This window comes from Chelmon rostratus, chromosome 21 (genome assembly GCF_017976325.1).
Source record: "Chelmon rostratus isolate fCheRos1 chromosome 21, fCheRos1.pri, whole genome shotgun sequence".
NCBI lineage: Eukaryota > Metazoa > Chordata > Actinopteri > Chaetodontiformes > Chaetodontidae > Chelmon > Chelmon rostratus.
In genome coordinates, this window is record NC_055678.1 from 3,718,448 (window position 1) to 3,743,206 (window position 24,759).

The 24,759-nt window shown below is 44.4% G+C and overlaps 2 protein-coding genes across 2 annotated transcripts; both read right to left on the reverse strand.

Moving 5' to 3' along the window:
* Positions 1-1,242: 1,242 nt before the first annotated feature.
* LOC121624922 (monocarboxylate transporter 12-B-like) lies at positions 1,243-13,547 on the reverse strand. Its single transcript, XM_041962899.1, has 7 exons — positions 13,435-13,547; positions 7,652-7,755; positions 7,248-7,391; positions 5,791-6,084; positions 4,639-5,011; positions 4,098-4,357; positions 1,243-2,858 (listed from the first exon to the last, which is right to left on the reverse strand). The coding sequence occupies exons 1-7, from the start codon at positions 13,545-13,547 to the stop codon at positions 2,623-2,625; spliced, it is 1,524 nt and encodes a 507-aa protein (XP_041818833.1). The 3' UTR covers positions 1,243-2,622.
* Positions 13,548-17,380: 3,833 nt separating this feature from the next.
* LOC121625253 (ankyrin repeat domain-containing protein 1-like) lies at positions 17,381-24,182 on the reverse strand. Its single transcript, XM_041963334.1, has 10 exons — positions 24,164-24,182; positions 23,662-23,747; positions 20,344-20,445; positions 19,791-19,925; positions 19,479-19,586; positions 19,214-19,312; positions 18,647-18,745; positions 18,060-18,158; positions 17,746-17,844; positions 17,381-17,464 (listed from the first exon to the last, which is right to left on the reverse strand). The coding sequence occupies exons 1-10, from the start codon at positions 24,180-24,182 to the stop codon at positions 17,381-17,383; spliced, it is 930 nt and encodes a 309-aa protein (XP_041819268.1).
* Between the last annotated feature and the right edge of the window lie 577 nt (positions 24,183-24,759).

Here is a 24,759-nt window from a genome sequence, read left to right on the forward strand (position 1 = left end):
TATGTTTTATGAAGCGTTCAAACTGCCAAAATATAAAAATCCAGCAAACCGTTTCAAATGAACAAATGAACGAGTGTTCAGTGTGGATACCAAACAGAGCCTGAGAGAGAGCAAATAAAAGAAGTCTAACGTCGTTTATAACCAGGAAACCTTCAGTCTCTCCAGTGAGGACAGTTTAACTCTTCAGACACGAGCATGACTCTTATTATGACATTAACAGGAAGCTCACAGTCTGACTTAATGTCATCTAACAGCCTACAAACAGGCTTTTCTTACCACAGTCATGGTGACTGTTTTCACTGCAACCAATCGAAGACGCATTTCAACCTTTACCTTTACCTTTACCTTGTGAGGCAGCTGGTTAACATCACACAAGATCACATAAGTTGAGAATCCATCTTACCAGGATTCAAGTTCTGCACTCCTGGCCGAACCACAGTCATTCCGACCAATCGGCGTCCTATGAGGAACTACTGGCAGCTATGGGCCGGCGTGGTTCAGGTGTGACCCGAGCAAGAGAAGCCACTATTCGTTCAAAAACAACAATTGCAGCTCATAAAGAAGTTAGCATAGATCATGGGTGGAGAGCCGCTGGCCTCCAGGCCATTTACAGCACATGAGGTGACTCATTAATACAAAAACAGTCACTTTATTTCCAGCGATAAAGAAAATAACACATTGTTCCAAGTGGGAAAAAAAGTAGATAGAAAGTGTTGCTCTTTTAAAGAGAAAAGGACAAACAATTATTGTTTTGTTGAAGTAAAAGACAAACCAGTTAGTCAGTCTCAGTTAGTTTGTGTGGACGAGCTCACAGTGATAAAAAAGGTCAAAGTCAAGAGTCATCACAGCTACATGAAACACGCTGAGCTGGACAAGCTGCTCTTGAATGAAGTTAACGCTCTTCAGTGGAGTTTGGATGCTCAACAAGCAGCTTCCACAGACCACGTTCTGACAGACACTAAGCTAACAACTTAGCTAACAGCTAAGAAGCTGAAACCTCATTCAGAAGGAGAATTTGTGCAGATGAACCTTGTTGCTGCTGTGGAGATGCTAACACCAGACAAACTGTTCCAGAGTGTTTTTCTGGAATAATGAATGATGTGAAACTCAGTGACAGCACGTGTGTGATTTGACCTTCATGGAAGTGAAGTAAAGTGAAATCAAAGCTAAAGAGGAAACACTGAGAATGTTCCAACTGTGCAAGAAGGAAAACTGCTCTGACATCTGAATCTGTGTTTGGTGAGAGGTTTCACGACATGAAGAGTCAACAGAAGTAAATGAACATATTCACTGATGAGTCTGACAGCCCATCACATGAAACCACTGAGCTGCAAAGCAACAAGTTGCTTTTTCGAAAGGACCTGCCCTTTTCCAAACAGCTTCAAGGGTGACTTGCGAGACAGTTCTGATTATTAAACCATCTGGTTAGTGTGTTAATCAATACCTGAGTTAAAAACCACTGAAATGATCTCCACACACACACTTTGGTAACAAGAGTTCAGCTTCCTGCAGCAGCATGAAAACAACAAAATCAAGTAGTGATCGACTCGTTACTAAAACTGACAGACGGATCAATACCTGACTGACCGGCAGCCTCTGTTCCAAACACTGAAAACAACAGAAACATTTGTTTGGCTTCATTTAGTTTGTTTCTGAGACTCCAGAGAGAAAGTCAGAGTGCTGCGTTCAGGGTCACATCGTAAATCTCGAGTTCTGCCAAAGATTTGTGCACACAGAGGCGACTGAAGGTGCATAAACTGACAGACATGATTTCTGAGGCAAAAATCAGTCAATTAATGTACAAAATATGTTCACTGCCAAAAATATTCTGTTTTCTATGAGAGAAAACACAATATGGTGCAAATGTCAACATTTCAACAGTGGAAACAGGTGAATTTTTGGCACATTTTCTTTGGAAATTATTTAAAAGATAATTGATTGATGATTTATTTACTTTTTTGCTCTATTTTTAAACCAGAGTCAAATTCCTTATTTGTGCAAACAAACTTGGCCAAAACGCTGATTCTGATTCTGGCAGTTTCCAGTTTCGTTGATGTGGACACATTGTGGACACATTTAGTTTAATACTGTTGATTCCCTGAAAAAAGACACGTTGAAGAGTAACTTTGCAGTAAATCCACTTTTTGACGTCTTATTTCCAGTCGCTGTTGGTCACAGCTGAAGTCCGTTCATTCACGCTGTGGCTCGACCAGAGAGCGGCTCACGCCTGAAGCGCTTCAGCTGTCAGAAGCTGCTGACTTCAGCGTACTGAGGTTCACATTTGTGTTTTGTTTTCTTCCTGTTTGAGAACATGAGCAGCTGCATGTTAGCTTGCATGCTAGCGTTAGCACTTTTAACTCATCCTTTTCTTTAGAATCCTAATGAGCTTTAAAACAAATAAAAATAAGCAAATAAAAATAAACAAACAGAAAAAGGCACTTGGTTTGACGTAGTGTTGTAGAGTCTTGCTTTGAAAACATCGGACTCGCCTTCAGTGGACTCTTAACAAATTTACTTCCTCTTAAGCGGCTGATTGACGCCAGCCTCGGCCAATCACAGCCCTCATCACTGACTCCGGTCGTCTCTCGTGTTCATAAATCCGATTGGTTGTTTCCTGTGAGGCTACGAGGCGACACCCTGACTGACTTCCTCTTTGTTGAAGGCGATGAAGCATTCTGATTGGTCGGACAGGATTGAGGGGAGGGGCTTGTGCTGGGTGTCCTTTGCGATGTCGGTCACCCGCCGGCGGCAGTAGCGTATCCCGGCAACGGTGGCGAGGACGAGCGAGCTGGCCAGCATGGCGGCACCGCTGAGGAAGAAGGTGGCCGTGTAACTCCCTGTGACGTCAACCAGCCAACCTGTCGGAAGAGAAGAAGAACTGATTCAGTGCTGATGGCGGAAACTCTCTGTGGTGAGGTCACGTGTCGACTTAACTGATCAATCACTGACATGAAATGAATCCAGCAGTCTGCCTCCAGGCAGGCTGATCTAAGACCAGCCGACAAGATCATAACTGAGGAACCAGTAATACCTAAAGCTCCAGGTTCACGCAGAACTGAAGGATATTTGCGGGATAAAATTCTGCCTCCTGGCTGTTTTTGAAGCTATCAGTTCTGCTCTTTGCTCTCATGTCTCCAACACTGATCGACCAATGAGCTGCCTGCGCTGTGATGTGGCAGGACTTATATAAGAATGTCGACAGGAAGCTGTTATCTTCTGCTGAGTCTGAATGTTACGTCACATTTCTTGCCTTCGGGCAGCCTCTGGTTTCAGTGCTGGAGGAGCAGATTGCACATCAAAAATCTGGCTCGACAGGTCAGACAAGACAAGACACAGGACCATGAACTGACCTCAGACCAGCTGCACCAGTTTAACTAAAACTGAAATGGAACTAAGGTCATTTACTGCAGTTCTGCACTTAAAAGAGACAAAATAAAAATACAAACAAAACCAAAGATCAGTTTGTACGTTTTGATGCATTATTATACACTGAACTGACCAACATTATTAAATACAATATGAAGCATCTGTAATAACAATGCCATGATATGAACATATGAAAAGGGCTTCAAGAGCACTTTTACTTTTGAGTATGTGCAAGTATTTTGTCAGTGATACTTTTGTACTTTTGAAGTAAAATGTGTGTATTTTATTTTAAAATTTCTGTATTGATGATTTTACTACAACCAGGTAAATGAGCAAACACTCAGCTTTAGAGGATTATTGTTTTACGTCTGCTGTATTTCCTGTGATTGTGCCTGATCTATCCTAAAGCTTTTCAGATAAACGTGACTTTCACATAAAAAGGGTTCAGCATTGTACTGAAGGTCTTTAACCGTTTATATATCTGCATTTGTTTAATCGGTATCAGCAGCTGATGTGGATGGAAACACGATGCACCTGCACTGTAAAATAATAATTATATAATTATCAATAATTAATTTGAGATGGAAATATTGACTAAGATATTGGAAACACAGCACATTTTCTAAATCATTAATGTGCTGACTCAGCGTTAACTTCAGACGTCATTAAAGCAGCGGACTGAAACGATCTGTTATGTAAGAAGCGGGAGTGAGGCTGTTTTGGTTCCTCACCTCCAATTGGCGGGCTGACAAGGTAGGGGATGGCGTGGAGGAAGTAGACCACGCCCAGCGCCGAGGACAGGTACTGAACTCCCACCAGGTCTGACGTCACCACGGGGATCAGCGCCACGTAGGCGCCGTCAAAGTAACCGTAGAGGACAGCGAAGGGCACGAGGAGCGGGAGGGACCGAAGCACCGGCATGAAGAGGCAGCAGAGACCCTCCATCGCCACCGAGAAAACGTAACACGCCAGACGGAACGGCTTCAAACACCTGAGGGACGGAGAGAAAAACAGACATCCTGAACAACAGGAAGGAGGTTTGTCTAGAACCAATCATCCTGTAGAGGAGCTGATGAGACAACAACTGGCTCTGCCTCCTCAGCTGGATCTGAGTACTCAATGACAGTACCGTCATTTTCAATATGCAAAGACTTTAAGATGACGTTACGTTATGAATCCATAATGTTTCTCCCATAAAGTGACAGGTGATGTTATGCTACACTGAAGCGCCTACACATGAGCCCACAGGCAGAACTGAACCCCCGGTCGTACCTTCTGTCCGTCAGCCAGCCGAAGGTGATGTTCCCCATGATGTCGATGACTCCCAGGATGGACATGAGGAAGGCGGCCTGCTGGTGACTGACTCCGACGCTCAGAGCGTAGGGCACCAGGTAGACGAAGGGGAGGCTGCAGCCACTGGCCAGGAACAGGAAGGACACGGCCAGGCCCAGGAAGTCCGGCAGCAGCAGGAAACGGTACTCCTTACTGGACAGGAAGCAGAAACACCGCCTCCTCTGCAGCTGAGGGGCGGGGTCTCTTGACAGCAATGACGAAGGCGATGAAGACTTGCCTGATGACAAAAGGCTGTCCTCCGAGTCTTTGGACAGTTTTAGTGCGAGCTCGGCGTCCTTTGACGAGACGCTACCTGCATCAGGAGACAGAGAGGGGATGATGATGCTGAAGAAGATGATCTACAGAACCATTGGTTTTGTTTAATTTTTGTCACTTGTGCAACTTCTACAGATAAAAGTCAGTCCTCCCTCAGAGAGCTAACACCTCCTCTACTCTGAATGTGTCATCTTAAATCTGAGATTCTGTCTGGAAACGGTGATGCTGATTGGCCGATGGCAACCAAAAGATGAGAGAGAGAAAAGATGATCTCAGACGGGAAACACTTTTACGTTGTACGAAGAATGAATTGTCAGAAACGTCAGACTTACAAACTATAAGAAGGAGTTTTTTTGCAGCTTGTGTCTGTTTGCTATCTCATTTCATACTCATCACTTCTTTTAAAACTGGTAGCCTAGCTAGCATGTTGCTACCTGCTGAGATGCTGCTAGTTGCTAGGTGCCTATTAAACTTATGCTAACAAGCTGCTAAGTGTTTCCTGTGGTAACGATAGTTCATCACTAAATGGCTGCTAGCTTGTTAGCAGTGGTGTGTTCACAGAAAGTTTCTACGTCGTTGCTGGTCAATAAGTGAGTTGCTAAGTGGTAGCGAGCTGGTAGTTGGTTGCTAGAGCTCCACAGTGTGGGAACATTATGGAGTTTTGAACCAGAAATGTGCAGCAACACTGTTGCTAAGCTACGAGTATCAGTTGTTGTACATTTTTGAAGGTAGCTGCTACTGATGGTCGTACTTCACCAGACAGCCGGTTGTACCAGCGGTAAAAGTACTCATGGTATTCTGTGTTGTACAGCTCACCAGGTCTCTCCTCCCCCACTGGCTCCTCCTCCTGTCCCTCCGCCTCCTCCTCTTGCAGTGTGATTGGTCGTAGCAGTGCCCCGCACACGCACAGATTGGCCACGAAGGCACTGAGGACGAGCAGCGCCCCCCTCCACGAGTACAGCTCGATGAGCAGCTGCACCGCCGGCGCCAACACGAAGGTGCCGATCCCGCTGCCCGACATGGCGATGCCGTACGCCAACGCCTTCCGCCGGCGGAAATAACAGCCAACCATGGCGATGGCCGGCGTGTAGCAGAGAGCGAAGCCCAGACCTGGAAGAGGTTTAGAAATGAGAGGACTTTGATGACACCTTTTGGTACATCAGGGCATTTTTTTTAAAGTTTGAAGAAAACTGCTGTTGGGAACATCTGGACCTTGTACAAGGATCAAAATTTCAAGTACAGAACCAGTCAATCTTTTGGACCTTCTCATTCAATGTTTTTTCTATTTTCTTTTCTTCATAGATTAATTATGAAGACACCAAAGCTATAAAATGATGTTGAATTATGTAGAAGACAAATAAAGCAAAATATGTTTTATATTTTTAATTCTTCCATCTTTTGCCTTGATGGCAGCTTTTGCACTGTCAACCTTAACAACAACCTTGGATCCTGATCCATTCACTAAACCCTGAGACACTCAACTGCATTCTTCAGCCATGTTTCAGCAACACACAAAAAAGAAGACCAGCAATTCATTACAGTGACCAGCCTCAGAACTCAGCAGTTAACAGTAGCTCGGGTTAATGCTGCTCAGAGTCATCAGAGACATCTCAACATCAACTGTTGGAGGAGTGAATCAGGCCTTCGTGGTCAAACTGCTGCAAAGAAACCACAACCGAGGGAGAACAACAAGAGGGAGAGAACTGTTCTGACCAAGAAACACAACGACTGGACAAATACATTTTGCTGCAGACGCTGCTGCCCTACACCTGTACTCCTGCTGCTCCTCCAAACTGTGGGCGGACAGACCTCCACCTGCGGCAGGTGATACACTGACTACTGACAATTCCTCATACAACCTCACTGCAAATAACCTGAACTATCCCTTTAATAGGCCTTACTGAAGTGAGACTGCTGTTACATCACAGACTCGTGTACGTTTGAAACACAGATACAGGCATGACAAGACGAGTGCTGATTTAAGACTCGAGTTTACAGTTCTCATGAGGATTTGATAAGATAAGACAAGATAAGATATGATAAGACAGGAGGGCTGAGATGCATATACCAAATTAGGTGATGATTGAATGAGTCAAAGTCAAATAATTTGGCTTTGAAATCTCAACGTTCAGGAGTTCCAAGTCAAAATGTCAAACGTTTATAAATGGCCACATGGTGGCGGCACTTGTATCAAGAAATGTTCAGTTCTTCAGACAAATTTTCAAAATTGAGGACATTTTAAGAACGTGAGGACATTTCTTGTGTGTGTCAACCTGTCAGGACTCCCATGCCGAGGTAGAGGAGCTCCAGACTGGTGCTGAAGGAGCTGAGGAGGAGCCCACAGGAGGACAGGAGCCCACCGAGCATCACAGCCACCCGGCAGGACCACCGGTTCCCAACCAGGCTGCCAACAGGAGCTGCACACACACAGACACAGACACACACACACATACAGACACACACACACAGATACAGAGACGCACACACACACATATGCACACACACACAGATACATATACATACACACAAACACACACACACAGACACACAAACACACACGGACACACACACAAACACACACACACACACACACATAAACACACACACACACACACACGGGTCAGTCCCGGCAGCTGTTTGAACACTGACCTGCTTCATCCATCAGTGCAGTACTGACCACACAGCATGGTCGTGCAGTCCACCAGGCTGTGGATCCAGGCTGTAGCAGAGTAGTCGGCTCCAAAATGAGCCTGAAACTCCACAAAGAAGATGGAGACACACCTGCAGACACACACAGCACTGATCAGTGATCAATCAGCAATCGATTATTAGTCAAAAACAAGTCTGTTATGATCCTGTTTACTCATGCCAGCACTGAGTCAGCATGACACAGCCAGTCAGTGGACGGTCAGGTGTGTGCGTGTGTGTGCGTGTGTGTGTGTGTGTGTGTGTGTCTCTGTGTATATAGCGTGTGTGTTATGCACGCTATACTGTCATGTTGCATAACATGTGTCGACAGATTCAGCTGATCCCTGATCAGCTCTTCAGAGTGCACCTCTGGAGTTGAAGTGAACGCCTCACATCTTCCTGAACTGTCTCACTGTTCTCTCCAGCTGAGGGCGGCTCCTGCGTTTTCTTTCTGCATTGCATTCTGGGAGAACAGCGCGCACCAACAGCTCATTTGAAATCCTGTGTGTTTTGTGTGAATACCGACCGGCTGTGTCACTTGTTCAGTGTGTAAACAGCACAGACTCAAACAGAAGAGGGGAGACGGTGTGAGCGTAAACTGTGAACAGGAAATGTGTGTCAGAGGTCAGAGTGTGTGTGTGTGTGTGTGTGTGTGTGTGTATGTGTGTGTGTGTGTGACTTGGGGGGTCTGACATGTGTGTGTCATCTCCTGTTGCAGCAGCCAGTTAAATGCTTGAACATTAAGTTCTTCCTGATTTCTGAATGTTCAAACTGGTTTCAGACCAGTGACTCCATGAACAGAGCTGCACCAGTACAACCAGCTGTCTGGTAAACAGTCATTCCCATAAATCATTGTTTGTGCACTCATGTCAGTCGAGCTGGTGCTGGTTCGTTTATTTTAAAAATGGCTTCCTTTTTTGCAAATGTTAAATGTTCACATACGTGCGCTGAAGCTACAGCCAACAGCTGGTTAGCTTAGCATAAAGACTGGAAGCAGGTAAACAGCTAGCCTGGTGGAAGCTACTGCCAGCGAGCAACAGCATCAGGATCCTGAGATCTTTCTGTGCGACTGGTATGAAAAATAAAATCTGTATATAAAGAATATTTGAGATAATTGTTTTAAAAGATAATTTTTTATTCATTTTTTTTACCTGCATTCATATGCCTGTTTTTTATTCTGTACATATGAACATGGGTGTTCCAGTGTGCAGATGCTCCCGGACGATTTTTCTGACAGAATGCGGAGCACCTGAACGCACCATTAGCACTGGTCTGCAGGAGCATGTCAGTAGAACGTGTCGTCTGTGTGTGATGTAAGATTGGTGTTTGTTCAGGTGTCACGCACTGAGACCTTCAGAGAGTCACTTAATGTGTCGCAGCTGGTTAGTGAACACTCACACACACACACACACACACACACACACACACACACACACATATAGATACACACAGGAGGTGAAGCAGTTCATTGTATTTGCTGAAGGATTGTTCCTGTTTGTGTGAACTGTCCCTTTAAAGACAGACAGGAAACTAAAGGTTGTATTTCATCAGAGCTCAGTCTGATGTTGAGTAACGTGATGTTTCCTCATCAAAGGCTCAATTACAGCAACATTTAAAACGGTTCAATAGGTTCAATTCAATTAGTAAAAATATTGAATTTCTTTACTTTAAAAGGACCAAAACCAACTAAAAAAAGGTCCACAGTTCAGAGGGGACACAGTGTCCATCAGTAAGAGTGAGTCTGCAGGTTATCTGAACAACCACATGTGCATTTATGGCGAATTCACTTTAGAGCAGGAACTGACCGAGCATCAAGCTGTGGAGAAAACGTACTGACAGGATCAACATCTACATCCTGAAACATGATGCAACATGTACAGCAGAGGTGAGGAACCTCTGCAGACTATTTGATGTGTCCCGCAAGAAAATTCATTTAGACAAAAAAGTTCTCTCAACAGCAATTACTTTTTTTTGAATAACATAAAATAGTTGACTAACACGTCCATCTGAGCGGTCCCTGAACACATCACACGTCATGGTCGACATCACATCAATGCATGATGGCACATGTCAACAAAACAAAGGGAGATGCAGAGTGTCGCGCTGTCAAAGAGAAATGAAGGAACGATTCTTGTTCTGCTGAAGTAAAAGACAAACCAGTGTGAAGTGAAATTAAAGCTGAAGAGGAAACACTGAGCATGTTCCTCCTCTGCAGGAAGGAAAGCTGCTCTGACATCTGAATCTGCTGCAGCTAGAGGTGCTGAATTAGCTCAATGTCGCTAATAATGACAACAAAATGACAAAAAACAATACAGTAGATCAATCATTTGTCTATAAAATATGAAATATTGAATAATGTCGTCATTTAACACTTTTTATTTCATGTTGGACTCAAATAATGTGAAAGGTTTTTATAGAGATAAGTGTTTTGGAAAATAATTTTTCCAAACTGGCTGCAACTACTGATTATTTTCAATAGCAATTTATATGCCAATTATTTTCTTAATTAATAATTTGGTCCATCAATAAAATGTTTAGATCAATAAAAAAAATTCAAATACGATGTCCTCAAATGTATTGTTTTGTCCAGAACCCAAAAATATTCAGTTTACTGTCAAACAAGATCAAAAAAGTGCTAAAATGTTCATTTTTAACAGGATGGAAGCAGTAACTTTTTGTCATTTGTTTTCATCAGAACTGTTTCTGATTAACTATTGATCAACAAAACAACTAATCGTTTCCCCCTTTTAACAACATAACATTTTATTATTATTGCATTATGTAATATCATTGTGTTAATTATATTGTCAACTCATCTCCTTGGGTGATACAGCGTGTGCAGAAAGGTTGATCGCAGGTGTAAACACACGACACTGGAGGTTCATTTTAGTCACGTGAAGCAGCTACTTCACCTTTCAGTAATAGAAAGAGGTGAGAAATGTTTGTTTTTCTGATTGATTAATTGCAATAACAAAAATCCCACAGCTTTGTTGAGCACAGCAGACTGATTGGTGGACTCTGCCCCTGTTCCGGTGTTTTCTATTGCTGACTGTAAAATGTTTTTCACATTCTTTGTGGAAAAGGTCACCGACATAACGTCTAAAATATTGCCTTCCTGTACCCTGAGTGTTGACTGTCAGGCTTGTGTTTCAGTGAAACTGGACGAACTCACAGCGACCCCTCCTCAGAGATAAGATAATACTGCTGCCACAAGAGTATAAAAAAAGATAAATATATGTTGCCTTCAGATAAAGACGGATAAGAAATACAGTGTTAATAGTTTTGCACAGTAGATGAAAAAATACAAAAAAAGGTAAGAAATATGTAATATTGCACAACAGTAATGGAATAGCATCAGTATATTAGTGCAAAGGTTTATGATGTTGTAACAGGGAACAACAACAGCACAGTCTTATGTTAAGTGATGCTGGAGTTGAATAATCTGACAGCTGCTGGACTGAAGGATTTGCGGTAGCGCTCCTTCTTGCTCACTGGGTGCAGCAGTCTGTTACTGAAGGAGCTGCTCTAGGCCTCCACTGTCTCATGCAGGGGGTGGGGGGGACTGGTTTGCCTTCACCTTGTCAGACAGCAGTTTTTCTGGTTCCACTGATCATCATGTCTCCTCATCTGCTTCGCTGACATGCGGTGTACCCCAGGGTTCAATCCTTGGCCCTGCTCCTTTCTCCCCGTACATGCACCCCCCCCTTGGTTTCTTAATTTGTTGATTTAAAGGTTTTTCTTACCAGCTATACTTTGCTTTCAGTACAAATGACCTCACTGATGTGAAGCGAGCCATGTGAAATTTGACTGTCACATAAAGGAAGTGCTCAAATCCTGTTTCCAACAACATTGAGGTCTTCTGAACCAGTTCTTCAGGCTGCCCTGAAATCAGACTCTAACCTGAGGTCAGACTGAAGGTGAGCGAGTGGAACGTTCTTCCTCAATTGAGTCAAAAGGCTGTTAAAAATTCACCTGTTTTGTAGCACATGTGTGCTGTGTGTTTGCCTCCTGCAAAGTTTTTATACTTTTATTTTTCATTTTGTTATTTCCTGTTTTAACTCTCAAACGCTCTTCAATGTTTGCAGTGTAAGGAACCTTGAAACTCTGCTTTCAAAGGTTTTGTTTAAATAAAGTTTACTTGCTTGCTAATACTGTCGGAATGTACATTTAATACTTGTGTACTTTTACTGCAATCTTTTTATGTTGTACATTAGTATGTTGTTGACCATCAGCTGTAATACGACCTGTGTGAGTGAGTACTGTGTGTGCGTAATATATATGTGTACTGTGTGTACTGTGTGTGTGCGTACTGTTTGTGTGTGTGCGTGTACTGTGTGTGTACTGTGTGTGTACTGTGTGTGTGTGTACTGTGTGTGTACTGTGTGTGTGTACTGTGTGTACTGTGTGTGTGTGTGTGTGTACTGTGTGTGTACTGTGTGTGCACTGTGTGTGTACTGTGTGTGCACTGTGTGTGTGTACTGTGTGTGTGTGTGCGTGTGTGTGTTTGTGTGTGTGTACTGTGTGTGTGCGTGTACTGTGTGTTAGTGTGTGTGTGTGTGTGTGTGATTGTGTGTGTACTGTGTGTGTGTGTGTGTGTGTGTCTGTGTGTCTGTGTGTCTGTGTGTGTGTGTGTGTGTGTGTGTGTGTGTCTGTGTGTGTGTGTGTGTGTGTGTGTGGACTGTGTGTGTGTGTGTGTGTGTGTGTGTGTGTGTGTGCGTGGTGTTGACAGAAACAGAAGCTCACTCTCGTCTTCACGTTAGTAAAACAAGCTGCATGGAAACAAATGACACTCTGAGTTTAACTATTCATAGACTGCCTGAGGTGTTATTGGAGCTGTAGATGTAGATGAGCATGTAGATGTTGTTTTTAGGGTCACAGATGACTGTTACCAAGGTTACAGTCATTACAGAGGAATGTCCTGCTCGATTTTAATCCTTAACTTAATTACAAGATCACATTTCTGGCAAAGTGGATCTGTTTAAACCTGACTGACCTGATTTTACACTCCAAAAACATACCAACACACACACAAAACAGACTTTTCTCCTTATGAGGACCCTCATTGACATAATGTATCCCATGGACCCTTACCCTAACTTTAACCATCATTAAATGTGATCCTAACCCTAATCTAAACCTGATTTAACCCAACCCTTAAAACCAAGTCTGAACCTTCAGACAGCCCCTTGAAGCTGTGAGGACCAGAAAAACTGTCCTCACTTTACTCACTATGTCGCAAGGATATGCACACACCAACACAAACAGCAACACACACACACACCCCAACACACACACACACACACACACACACCAACACCATCATTTTCTCCATCAGTTAATGATTTATTTATGATTTTAAAAAATGTCAACAGCAAAAAATGTCCAAGGTGACGTCTTTAAATGTTTGTCGGAAACTGAAATAGATTCAGTTTAGTGTTAAAGAAGATCAAGAAAAATCAAATATTCATATTAGATGAATGCTAAGCTCACTAGCCTTGGGCCATTAGCAGTAAACACAAAGTCCAGCTGAGGCTGAGTTCTGCAGGTATTTACTAATAAACCGAATTATTGGACACATTAACATGTTGACCTGATGGTGGCGCTACATGAAAAGCCAGAGGATCAATAAAGTTATTACAGTTCATCCTGAGGGGAACTTGAACTTCTGAACCACAGTCATCACAATCGATCAATATGACCGAAGAAACAGCTGAACAGAAGCTCAAAGTTACAGACTGTGTGTGTGTGTGTGTGTGCGTGTGTGTGTGTTACCTGGTCACTGCTCGCGTGCAGACCGTCACCATGAAGCAGCAGCAGACGATCACCCAGCCCCATCCTCCGTCCAGAGGCGCCGCCGCACCAGTCCGCTGCTTCCCATCAACCATCGCTGCAGACTCCCTGGAGCTGGTCTCTGGTCCTGAGGGGGCCTGGTCCCGGAAAATAAACCGGTTAATGAGTTTGTCTTGCTGCGTGATGGATCTGTCCTCGTCCGCCGCAGGGAAAACGTGAGGGTTTGTCAGGCTTTGGTTTAGAAAACCATTTTAATAAGTGGAGGTGGATCTGACGTCAGCTCTGTGACGCTGCAGGCTGAGATATCTAGGTAGAGTCAGGAGTCACTCCTCCTCCGCTGAAGGGAGGCGACCGGCCGGGTGGAGCTGGCCTGCGGAGCCAGGGACGAGAAGAAGCAGAAAAAGTTGAATACAAAGTTTAGGATGAATAGATTACGATGGAGTCCAACGGGATTCAGTAAAAGTGAAGAAGACGTCCACCGGCCTCGAATCGAACCCAGCGGCGTGTCAGCAGAGTCCAGCTGGGTTCATTCTGTCTCTGAAGCTTAAGTTAAAAAGCCTCTTCAGTCAATAAGTCACCAGCTGACCCTCAATCATTAACTGACCTCTGTGAACTCTGGAGGTGAAGAGCTATTAACCAAGCGCACCCAGATCCACAGAAGCATTAAATTTTGAAACCCCTTTAGCGTCTGGCCCCAAACAAAGAGCGCCCTCGTTTACAGCATCAACAACATGTGCAGCGCTGACGGGGGAGCGCTCCATTCACTGCACCCGACACCTCCCCCGAGCTGGGGCAGGGCAGGACTCTGCTGTGGATTAGATAAGCCTGTGTCAGGTGTCAAGTGTCAGAAAAGAAGCGCGCCCAGACGGTGTGACAGGACAGGATTTGTGTCCCACTTGTGATGTTGGACTGCAGCAGATTTTAACCACTGCGAACTGGAACTGCTGCTGTGAGGCTGTGAACAACATGTGAAATGTTTTAGACGGAATAACCGAATTTTGTCTTATGGGAATGAACAAAGTGCCTAAACCGCCAGACTGAGGCCCCTGTAGCTGATTCTGTTCATTTACAGGTCTGAAGAGCTGCAAGAAAAGATTCAAACAGCGGCTTTGATTAGACCAGCAGATTAGACCCACTACAGGCTCCAGAGTCCACATGATGCTGTGATACACTTTAAAACATGCTGAGTGTGTCTGTGTAGAGTCACACAGACGGTTTAGGTTTAGTTTTAGTTTTGATTTGAATGTTTCCTGAGCAAAGTTCCCACAGAGGTTCCTGCAGACTCAACTGCAGGTGTTCCAGGTGTTCCAGGTTCCAGCACATTCTGTGTTCAGGAACACTCCGGAGATCCAGCAAAGAGAAAAAGATTCTCATTTATCACGAAATTCAGCATTTTAGGCCTGATTTGGTCTGTTTTTAATCTTTGACTTTTGTCTGATGTCTGAAATAAAAGACGCCTGTATGGACATCTGCGTATTTTCTCAGGTCTTCACACTTCTGACATGTTGGATCCTGTCAGATAGGATCAGACAGGTGGATATAGAGCAGGTAACCAAACTCTTCATCTACAGGGACCCAACAAACGCCTCATGAGCAAACACTTCGACCAACCGGTCAAGGCAGGCGTCTGCTTCGACCGGTCGGGTGAGAGACAGAGAGAGACAGACAGAGAGAGACAGAGAGACAGAGAGAGAGAGCAGAGAGAGAGAGAGAGACATCGAGAAAACTATAACGCTGCCCACTCATGATCTGGATGAACGAGAATCTCCGCAGTCGTGTGAAGCTGTGGCGCCCCCTCGTGGAAACCTCCAGACATGACCTTTTTTGTTCTGTTATTATGAATTTCTTTCAGACTTAAAATCATCATAAAAACTTACAACGTAAAGCGCGACTTTCTGATTTTACTGGTCAGACAAGAACATACCTGAGACACATGAACACACCTGAACGCACGTGAGATACCTGAGCGCACATCTATCCGCCGCTTTCGGGGTTTTCACACAGTTAATGTTTCATGACTGTGGTCGTTCCGCTCTGGTCGTCCTGAACTCTGCCTGGAATTTAGCCCATGTACCTTTGTGATGAAGACTTGATATTTCAGGGATGAAGCTGTGTGTTTCTGTTTCTAATTAAGTCTCTTCTTAATGAATGGTTCATCTGGACATTCCAGTCCAAGTCTGAGTCTAAGTCTGAGTCTAAGTCTAGACCTGTATTTTCTGCAGTTTGCTCACCGCGCTGCTGGAGCTGCAGTCAGTCGGACTTGATCTGGTTTCAGAAGTTCTGGTCTCTGCCGCAGATGTTTGAGGACCGAGAGCTCCGCAAGTCTCGCGGTGTCAACAGAAGCTCCTCGCGGCTGGATCGCGGATCGATCAGGGGTTATTGGTCATGTGCGGCTCGTTGTTGTGAAGCTCAGACAGACACGAGGCGGAGTACACGTGGAGATCTCTGCCCCTCCCCCTCCCCCCGCTCGGGTCTGTTTCTGAATTTCTCCTTCAGAGCTGAACTTGAAACTGTGTGAACACGTGAACGAGTCAAACATGGAAACAGTTATTCTACAGAGAGGGAAAGTAACGAAGTACATTTACTCAAGTCACTCAGCACAGATTTGATGCACTCGTACCTCAGGTGAGTCAAAAGGTGCTGCTTTTGTTACATGGACAGTGAAGTGGTCCTGGCCTGCTGGACTGTGCCAGTCTCTAAGAACCACCACAGACCTGCAGCTCTGATCCAGTACCATGAAAATCTTTGACCGTCTGGTTGGCGGTACAAACCTCATCAGTTTGTTAATGCCTCTGAATTATTTAGTTGCAGTCTGATACAAAATAGTGTAAAATGAGTCTCAACCAGCTCCAACAGTAAAATCCTGCTTTGACCTGAACGACTGAGTCACAATAATCTAATGAGATCAGACAGAACAGTCACAGGGACATTTTACTGCACTCAGTACTTTAATACATTAAGTACATTTTACTGATTATACTTACAACTTTGATTCCAAAGCAGTTGTGAAACTGCATAAACAAAAACAGAATGTGATAACTTGTCAATCCTTTCTGACATAAACTCAACTGAAAACAGCACAAAGACAATATATTTAATATTTGAGCTCATCAGCTTCATGATTTTTGTAAATATCTGCTTATTCTGAATCTGATGCAGCAACACGTTTCAAACAAGTTGGGACAGGAGCAACTAAAGACTGGGAAAGATGTGGAACGCTCCAAAAACACCTGTTTGGAACATTCCACAGGTAAACAGGTTGATTGGTGACAGGTGATAGTATCATGATTGAAAGGCTCAGTGGTTCACAGCGAGGATGGAGCGAGGTTCAACACTTTGTGAACACATGATTGGATAAAGGAGATTAATACATGAGCTCAGGAAATCTTCAGAAAACTGTTGTCAGTAAACACACTTTGATTATAAATAATTCATTCTGCTTTTATTTCTCTTTTAAACAGACTTTATGGTCTCAGGGCTGTAAATGTACTGGTGGGTGATAATGAAACATGATGAAAGTGTGACATCTGTCATGTTGACTGTAACATTTGAGTCAAAGATAAACACCTGGTCTCTGCTCTTTAGACGTTACTGCCACCTGCTGGTCACTCTCGGGACATTTACTCTAACAGAACAGAGTTTGTCTTAATTGTTCATATTGTTAATGTGGTTTTGAACGTAATAAATAACAACATGCAGGAGGAAAAACAGCTCTGAGTCAGCTGATAAGTTCTCATCAATTTCCAATTAACTGTTTTCAAATTAAAACAAAGAAGAAGAAGAAGAACCCACTGAAAAGCTGGAGGATAAAAGTATTGGATATTAAAAAGGGTCAATGCTGAAATTTACTTCTGAGGAACCAATCAGGATCCTTGAAGTGGAGAGCAGCGATTGGTCGATCCGTCATGCTGACAGTCTCTCAGTGACATCACTTCCTGTCGTTCTGCTCGATGAGGAGCGTCTTTGTTTCATTCTGCCACTCCAACACGCTGTCGAGAGGACAACGTCCATCCTGACAGACAGAGAGACAGACAGGAGAGAGAGATGATGATAATAATGATCATGTGACAGTCGTTAATGACAGACTGGGATGGAGCTGTAAGCAGATAGAAAAACATGTTTAAGTGTACTGTTGCCCTCGGAGCCCCCCGAGCCCCCCACGGAGCCCTCGGAGCCTCCGGAGCCTGCAGAAGCCCCCCCCTCAGAGCCCCCTTGAGCCCCCTTGAGCGTCCTGGAGCCCGTCAAGCCCACTGGAGCCCCCTGGAGCCCCCACAGGTCAGAGGTCAATGTTACCTGGTTGGTGACATGTGTGTCGGCTCCGTGCAGCAACAACAGCTGAATGATTTTAAATCTGTTGTGTCGAACAGCATCATGAAGAGGAGTGTCCCCCTCCTGAAACACAAAACACACACACACACACACACACACACACACAGTGTTAGGAAGGACACACATCCTGTGGTTTGAGTCTTTCTGGTTCCAGTCAGAGTTCGTTTTGGACCAGTTCTAACTTCTCAACAGTGAAATGAAAAAGAGCTGACTGCAGTAGATCACCTGACCAGCATGTGTGTGTGTGTGTGTGTGTGTGTGTGTGTGTTTAAACTCACCTTGTCCTGTGTATTAAGTTCAGCTCCACAGTGAATCAGGTGTTCAACACAGTCGAGGTGTCCCGTCCTCACAGAGACATGAAGAGGAGTGCTGTTAAGCTACACACACACACACACACACACACACACACACACACACACACACACACACACGCATGCACGCACACAGTGATACAGGTATTAAAATGATGTTCTGTATATTTGATGTTACAACATTGATTAGAAGTTGTCAGTGACAGTGACAGCAGCAGTGACTTACAGCAGGAGCAGTACTAGTAGTAGTAGTAGCAGTATTAGTAGAAGCAGCAGCAGTATTAGTAGTAGTAGTAGCAATTGCAGTAATAGCAGTAGCAGTAATAGTGGTAGCAGCAATAGTAGCAGGATTAATAGTAGTAGCAGTAATGGTAGCAGTAATAGTAGTAGTAGCAGTAATAGTAGCAGGATTAGTAGTAGTAGCAGTAATAGTAGCAGTAATAGTAGTAGTAGCAGTAATAGTAGCAGTAGTAGCAGTAGCAGTAATAGTAGCAGTAATAGTAGTAGCAGTAGTAGTAGCAGTAGCAGTAATACTACTAGTAGAATGTGACTACCTTGTCTGTTGCAGTAATGTCTGCTCCGTGGTTCATTAGCAGTTTGAGTACAGACAGATGTCCTCCTCGACAGGCCGAGTGGACACAAGTGGACCACAGCTGGACAGAACCACAACATTAAAAGCGGTTCTACAACAGGACTAGAACTGGTTCTAGCAGAATTAGAACTGGCACTAACACTGCCTGTGAATCCATGATAAAGGTGCTACTGAAGCCCGTCTCTATTCAGTCCACACTGACTCTTTTTGTTCAGCTGTCTCTGTCCTCTCTGAGGACAAAGTGTCTTCATCAGGGTGATGTCAGACAGTTGGAGGAAGAGAGAACCTTTGTTGGAGCTGACTGATTCATTGAAGACTCACAGAGACACTGCAGTCATCACTGATAGAGTTAACGAGCTCAGAACATACAGACAGCAACAGATGTTTAACCATGAGACTGAGACCGTGTACAGAAAACAGTACAGAGGGTCCTCATTGTCCTCTGAGTCCTCTGAGTCCGTCTGTGAGGACATCACGGAACCTTTCTGTGGATCATCATTAACACTGAGACAGACTGAATAAACTGCACCTTGTCTCTGCTGTGGATGTCGGCGCCGGCCTCCATCAGTTTACTGACGACCTCTGTGTGACCATGTGAGGACGCTCTGTGCAGACCTGTACGCTCAAACTGAACACACACACACACACACACACACACACACACACACAGCTGTGATACAATGACTGAACATCAGAACAATCTGCTGCTGCTCACACAGTCTCACTCTTCTTCTGCTGTCAAGCTGCTCTGGTTCAGTGAACACAAACATTCATCAAAGCAGAATCAGCCTCACCGCGTCGCAGGCGTTGACGTCTCCACCTGTCGACAGGTACCTGTCGATCACCAGCAGCTGCTTCTGATCACAGGCCTTGAAGAAGTCGTCCTCGTCCACATAATAAGGCTGAGAGACACAAACGGTCTGTCGCTGATCACATGATCGTTCAATCACAAACAGCTGCTCTTTAATAAAAGAACCTGAACTTGTAATGAATCTGTAAACACACGGCCGTCAGTTCTGCAGGACTGAAACGTTTCATGACTCTGTGAAAAACTAAAGATCACCTGGTCACATGTACAGGTGAGTGTGTGTGTGTGTGTGTCTTACCACTGTCTGGACAGCAGGAGCAACAACAGCAGGTTTCCTGACTGCAGCTCTCTGCTCCCTCTTGGTCTTCCTCAGTAACAGAAGGTTCTGGAGGTCAGCAGGAGTCTCCAGGAGGAGACGCCCGGACTTATCCGTCTGATGACAGACAGACAGGAAGAGGAGGGACAGACAGACAGGACACTGGATCAAACAATTTAAACAAAAATACTGTTTGTACTAATACAATCTAATACTATGACTGCCAGAATGAATCCTCCTGTTGGTGCAGTACTGCTGTGGCTTGTTTCCAAAACGGGTACTGATCAGTCCTGAACCTTACAGGTTCTAGGTTCCACCTTGTGTTTCCGCTGACTTTATGCTCCAGATAAGTTATTAAAAAGTTTACATTCAGGAAGTCGCAGGCAAAGGTCAAAGTTCATGCAGGATGTGTGTCTGCAGTGGAGTAAAGCATAAAAACGTTTGTTAGCATCAAAAAGTAATATTAGCTTAAAAGCTAGTGTAAGGATGTTTGTGAAAACAGAAATACAGGAAATGATGTGTGTCTTCTTCTGACCTTGAGGCTGATTGGACGAGCAGAGTCCGTGTTTCCGCTGCAGGTCACAGCGTCCTGCTTCTCCTGAGAGACGGACGACTCGTAGCCTCCGTCTTCCACCGGCTGAAGACACAAAGACACACTGGTTAGAAAAGTGTACAGTAAAACAGAAACAACAAACACTGTCTGTCCGTCCGTTTGTCCACAGAGACTGCTGTCCTGAACACAGACATGAGACAAATGTCACATGATTAATGTGTCACTGAGACACTTTTCTATCGCTCAGAAAACTTTATTCAAAGTCTTGTTGTTCTTGAAGATCACTTCAAGAACAACAACCCACAGAGCATGTGGAGAGGCATCAGAACCATAACGGACTACAAGCCGAACACTCAGCTCACCAGCCACGACCCCGCCCTGCCTGACACCTTGAACAGCTTCTTTGCCCGCTTCGACACATCAGGCAGCAGAGAAGTCACACACCTACCCCGGCTGGAGGAGCAGCACCAGCCCCTCGTCCTGCAGCAGCACCAGGTGTCATCCACCCTGAGGAGGATCAACACCCGCAGAGCTGCAGGACCGGATAAGGTGTCAGGCAAGACTTTGAGGACATGCGCTGACCAGCTAGCAGGAGTGTTCCTGGACATTTTCAACCTGTCCCTGCAGCTGTCCACGGTTCCTGAGTGCCTCAAGTCCTCCACCATCATTCCGGTACCGAAGAAGACATCCATCACCTGCCTGAATGACTACCGGCCTGTTGCACTGACCCCGGTAATCATGAAGTGCTTTGAGCGGATTATTCTCAGGTACATCAGAGACTTCATCCCCTCGGACCTAGACAGCCTTCAGTTTGCTTACAGAGGGAATCGGTCCACAGAGGATGCTGTCTCCATCACCCTGCACACAGCCCTGACCCACCTGCAGCAGCCCAACACCTACGTCAGGATGCTATTTGTAGACTTTAGCTCAGCTTTTAACACCGTCATCCCAGACAAGCTGGCGCTGAAGCTACACACGGTGGGTCTGCCTGCGTCTCTGTGCCACTGGATCAGAAACTTTCTCACCAACAGGCCTCAGGTGGTGAGAATAGGGAACATCACATCATCCCCTCTGGTCCTCAGCACGGGCACGCCACAGGGTTGTGTGCTCAGCCCAGCCCTCTTCACCCTGTTTACTCACGACTGTGCTGCCATCCACCCCACCAACACAGTCGTGAAGTTTGCGGACGACACTACAGTAGTGGGTCTCATCTCAGATAACAACGAGACCCACTACAGAGAGGAGATACACCAGCTCACCCAGTGGTGTTCAGCCAACAACCTGGTGCTGAACACAGGGAAAACCAAGGAGGTCATTGTGGACTTCAGGAGGTCCAGGAAGACGGATCACGCCCCCCTCCTCATGGACGGAGAAGTGGTGGAGCGTGTGGACAACATCAGGTTCCTGGGCCTCCACATCACATCTGACCTCTCCTGGTCCATGAACACCTCCCGCCTGGTGAAGAAGGCACAACAAAGGCTCTTCTTCCTCAGGAAGCTGAAACGGGCTGGACTCTCCTCTCGGTTGCTCGTTAACTTCTACAGGGCCACAATTGAAAGCATCCTCTGCCTCAGTGTGACAGTGTGGTATGGCAGCTGCACGGCACAGGAGAGGAAACAACTGGCACGGGTGGTTAAAACTGCACAGGGCATCGTGGGCTGCCCCCTCCCTGACCTAGACTCTATATATGAAGGTCGGGTCAGAAAGAGGGCGAGATCCATCGCCACGGACCCCAGCCACCCGGGCCACAGACAGTTTGTACCTCTTCCATCAGGAAAGCGGTACAGGAACATCCGCACCACCACTAACAGACTGAGGGACAGCTTCTTCCCCAGAGCTGTTAGAGCTATCACCCCCAGCAGCCCCTCACTGCAGTGAGAGACTGTGTGAACTGTGAACACTGCACACCGCACTTTACACCTACACCTACACCTCTACCTCCACCTGCACCTTCTGTGTACTTGACTTTTATGTACACACATATACTATAATTATATACATTTTAGTATATCAGCACATTTCAGTTTCATTGGCATATTTTATTCTGTCGGAACATTTCACTGTGTATATTTTATATTTTATTCTGCTTGTATATTTTATTCTGTTTGCACATTTCACTTCCATATTTTATTGTTTATTGTTTAGTATATTTTATTGCCTAAGTATATTTTCATTCTGTTATATTTTTAATTGCTTCACGAATATTTTTTTTTATTGCATGTTGGTTTATTTTATTTTATTGTAGTTATCTTAATTTTATTCACTCTTTCTAGTCTTATCTTTCTTACCATCTAACATGGGGGTTGCAATGAAAATTTCATTGACATGTGCAATGACAATAAAGACTCTTGAATCTTGAATCTTGAATCTTAAAGAGGACAAAAATAAACAATATAGAGATCAAGCACACAACAGAGCACCTGACCTCTGACCTGTCTCTCTCGTCTTAAACTTTATTAGCAGCTTAAATAGGAACAGCAGCCTGTGTGTGTGTGTGTGTGTGTGTATGCTGGACATGACCTTCTCTGGTGACATTTTATTGGCCAATCACTTCCCAAAAAGGGAGGGGTCAGAGGTCAGCGGGGTCATGTGATCTCTGACAGCGAGCAGGAAAAGTGTGTAAAAAGCAGAGTTTAGATTTATTCCATCTGCTTCAGACATGAAACCTTTGTAGATGTTTTTATGAGATGAATAATATAACTTCTGTCTGTTCGACGACGAGAGCTTTTACTTTTACAGAATTTAACTGTGTGATGATGATGATGATGTGAAATGTGATCTTTCACAAATTAATGGCTGCCAGAAAACAACAAAACAACAACATATTTTCTTCTTATTATTTGTCCTGCTGCTTTATCAACTCTAATTTCCCATTTTAAAGAAACTGAAGATGAAGATGAAGAAGCCTTTGTTTGAAGCTTTGTGAGGAACCAGAGAAGAAGAAACAAACAAGGAAGTGAGAGTGAAGAGGAGGATAAAAGAGAATCTGTAGAAGAAGAAATTCAACAAAAAAAAAACAGAAATTAAATAACAAGTGAAGCATTTCTTCAGTGGGACAAACAGACATCAGACTGTCAGCTGACAGACACGGTTACTACGATGGCGACAGGTGGACTGCAGCCAATCGTAAACCTCCCGCTGATGTCACTTTATTATCCACCAATCACATGGCAGAGGTCAGAGGTCAGGCAGCACACACGCGCGCACACACACGACAAAAATGAACATGTAACGATGAAGACATGAAACATGAAAACAGAAAGAGTGACGGACGAGAAGATGGAAATATTTTGCTCTCACCATCATCATCTTCTCGTCATCTTCATCATCCCAGCTGATCTGCTCAGATCTGACAGCATCGAGGAAAACGGCGAGAAAAACAGAATCTTTAGAGCGAATCGAATCACAGCTTTAACAGCTGACTTTCTATAGGTGATGTTTTATTTTGAAAGGTAACGGAGCCCAGTGTGTATTCACATGGCGTTTGGTTCCCTTCATGCTGAACACAGAAACAATAGAAAAAAGGTAGAAATAAGATAAAAGAGTTCAGATTTTCGCTTCATCGCAGATTAAATAATTATAAATATTTGGATTCAGAGAGTAAAGAGGAGAAAAATAAACAGCTTGAAACGAAACAGCGTTAAGTTTGGATTAATATACGATCTGTAATGTGAGCCTGACTCTACCTGGCTGCTGCTCACCTGGACTGAGCTCTCGCACCTCACTGGTTTCCTCCTAAAGCCAATACAGCTGAACACACTCAGATCCGCAATGAAGATTCATCATCATCATCATCACTGACAGCTTTCACACTGCTTCATGTTCTCATTATTACTGCAAACACATCACTGCTTTCACAACAGTTCAGAGGCTCTGACTGCATCAGTAATACACAGTACCTGCAGTGTTAATGCAGTACAGCAGTAAATCTAAACAAAATGAATAAACTGATCTTCATCATCACTAACAGGCTTTAACAGGACAGAAGCGTCCATCTGGAAACACGTTAACTGTGTTTTTAATGACGTGTGGAAACACAAACTTATTTTAACGATCCAGAGGAAACTGTGAACGTGTGAATCAGCTGCACTTTGATCCTGTTGATCTGGAAGATTTAATGGAGGTACAAGTACATCAGACACTGCAGATCCCCTGAAAAACTACTGTGTACCTTTTAAACAGGTGTTCTTATCATGTATAGAGGTCTGGATGAGTGCTCTGCCAACACAGTATGAACTTCACCGCTGAGAGACGAAGGCATAGTACACACCATGTGTTTGACATTAAAGTTGCTGAACTGATCTGAGCTGATCTGAACTGATCTGAGCTGATCTGAGCTGATCTGAGCTGATCTGAACTGATCTGAGCTGATCGAATCTGATCTGAACCATCAGCTCC

Excerpts from the sequence above, each read along its gene's own strand:
- LOC121624922 (XM_041962899.1), bottom strand. The coding sequence starts at position 13,547 with ATGGTTGATGGGAAGCAGCGGACTGGTGCGGCGGCGCCTCTGGACGGA. Across the intron at positions 6,085-7,247 it reads CGGCATGGGAGTCCTGACAG|GTCTGGGCTTCGCTCTCTGC; the intron begins GTTGACACACAC and ends AACCTCTTCCAG. Across the intron at positions 5,012-5,790 it reads AGTGGGGGAGGAGAGACCTG|GTAGCGTCTCGTCAAAGGAC; the intron begins GTGAGCTGTACA and ends CTCCTGATGCAG.
- LOC121625253 (XM_041963334.1), bottom strand. Across the intron at positions 19,587-19,790 it reads CTCCTGCTGTCCAGACAGTG|CCTTATTATGTGGACGAGGA; the intron begins GTAAGACACACA and ends TGTGTCTCTCAG. Across the intron at positions 17,465-17,745 it reads ACACACATGTCACCAACCAG|GATGGACGTTGTCCTCTCGA; the intron begins GTAACATTGACC and ends TCTGTCTGTCAG.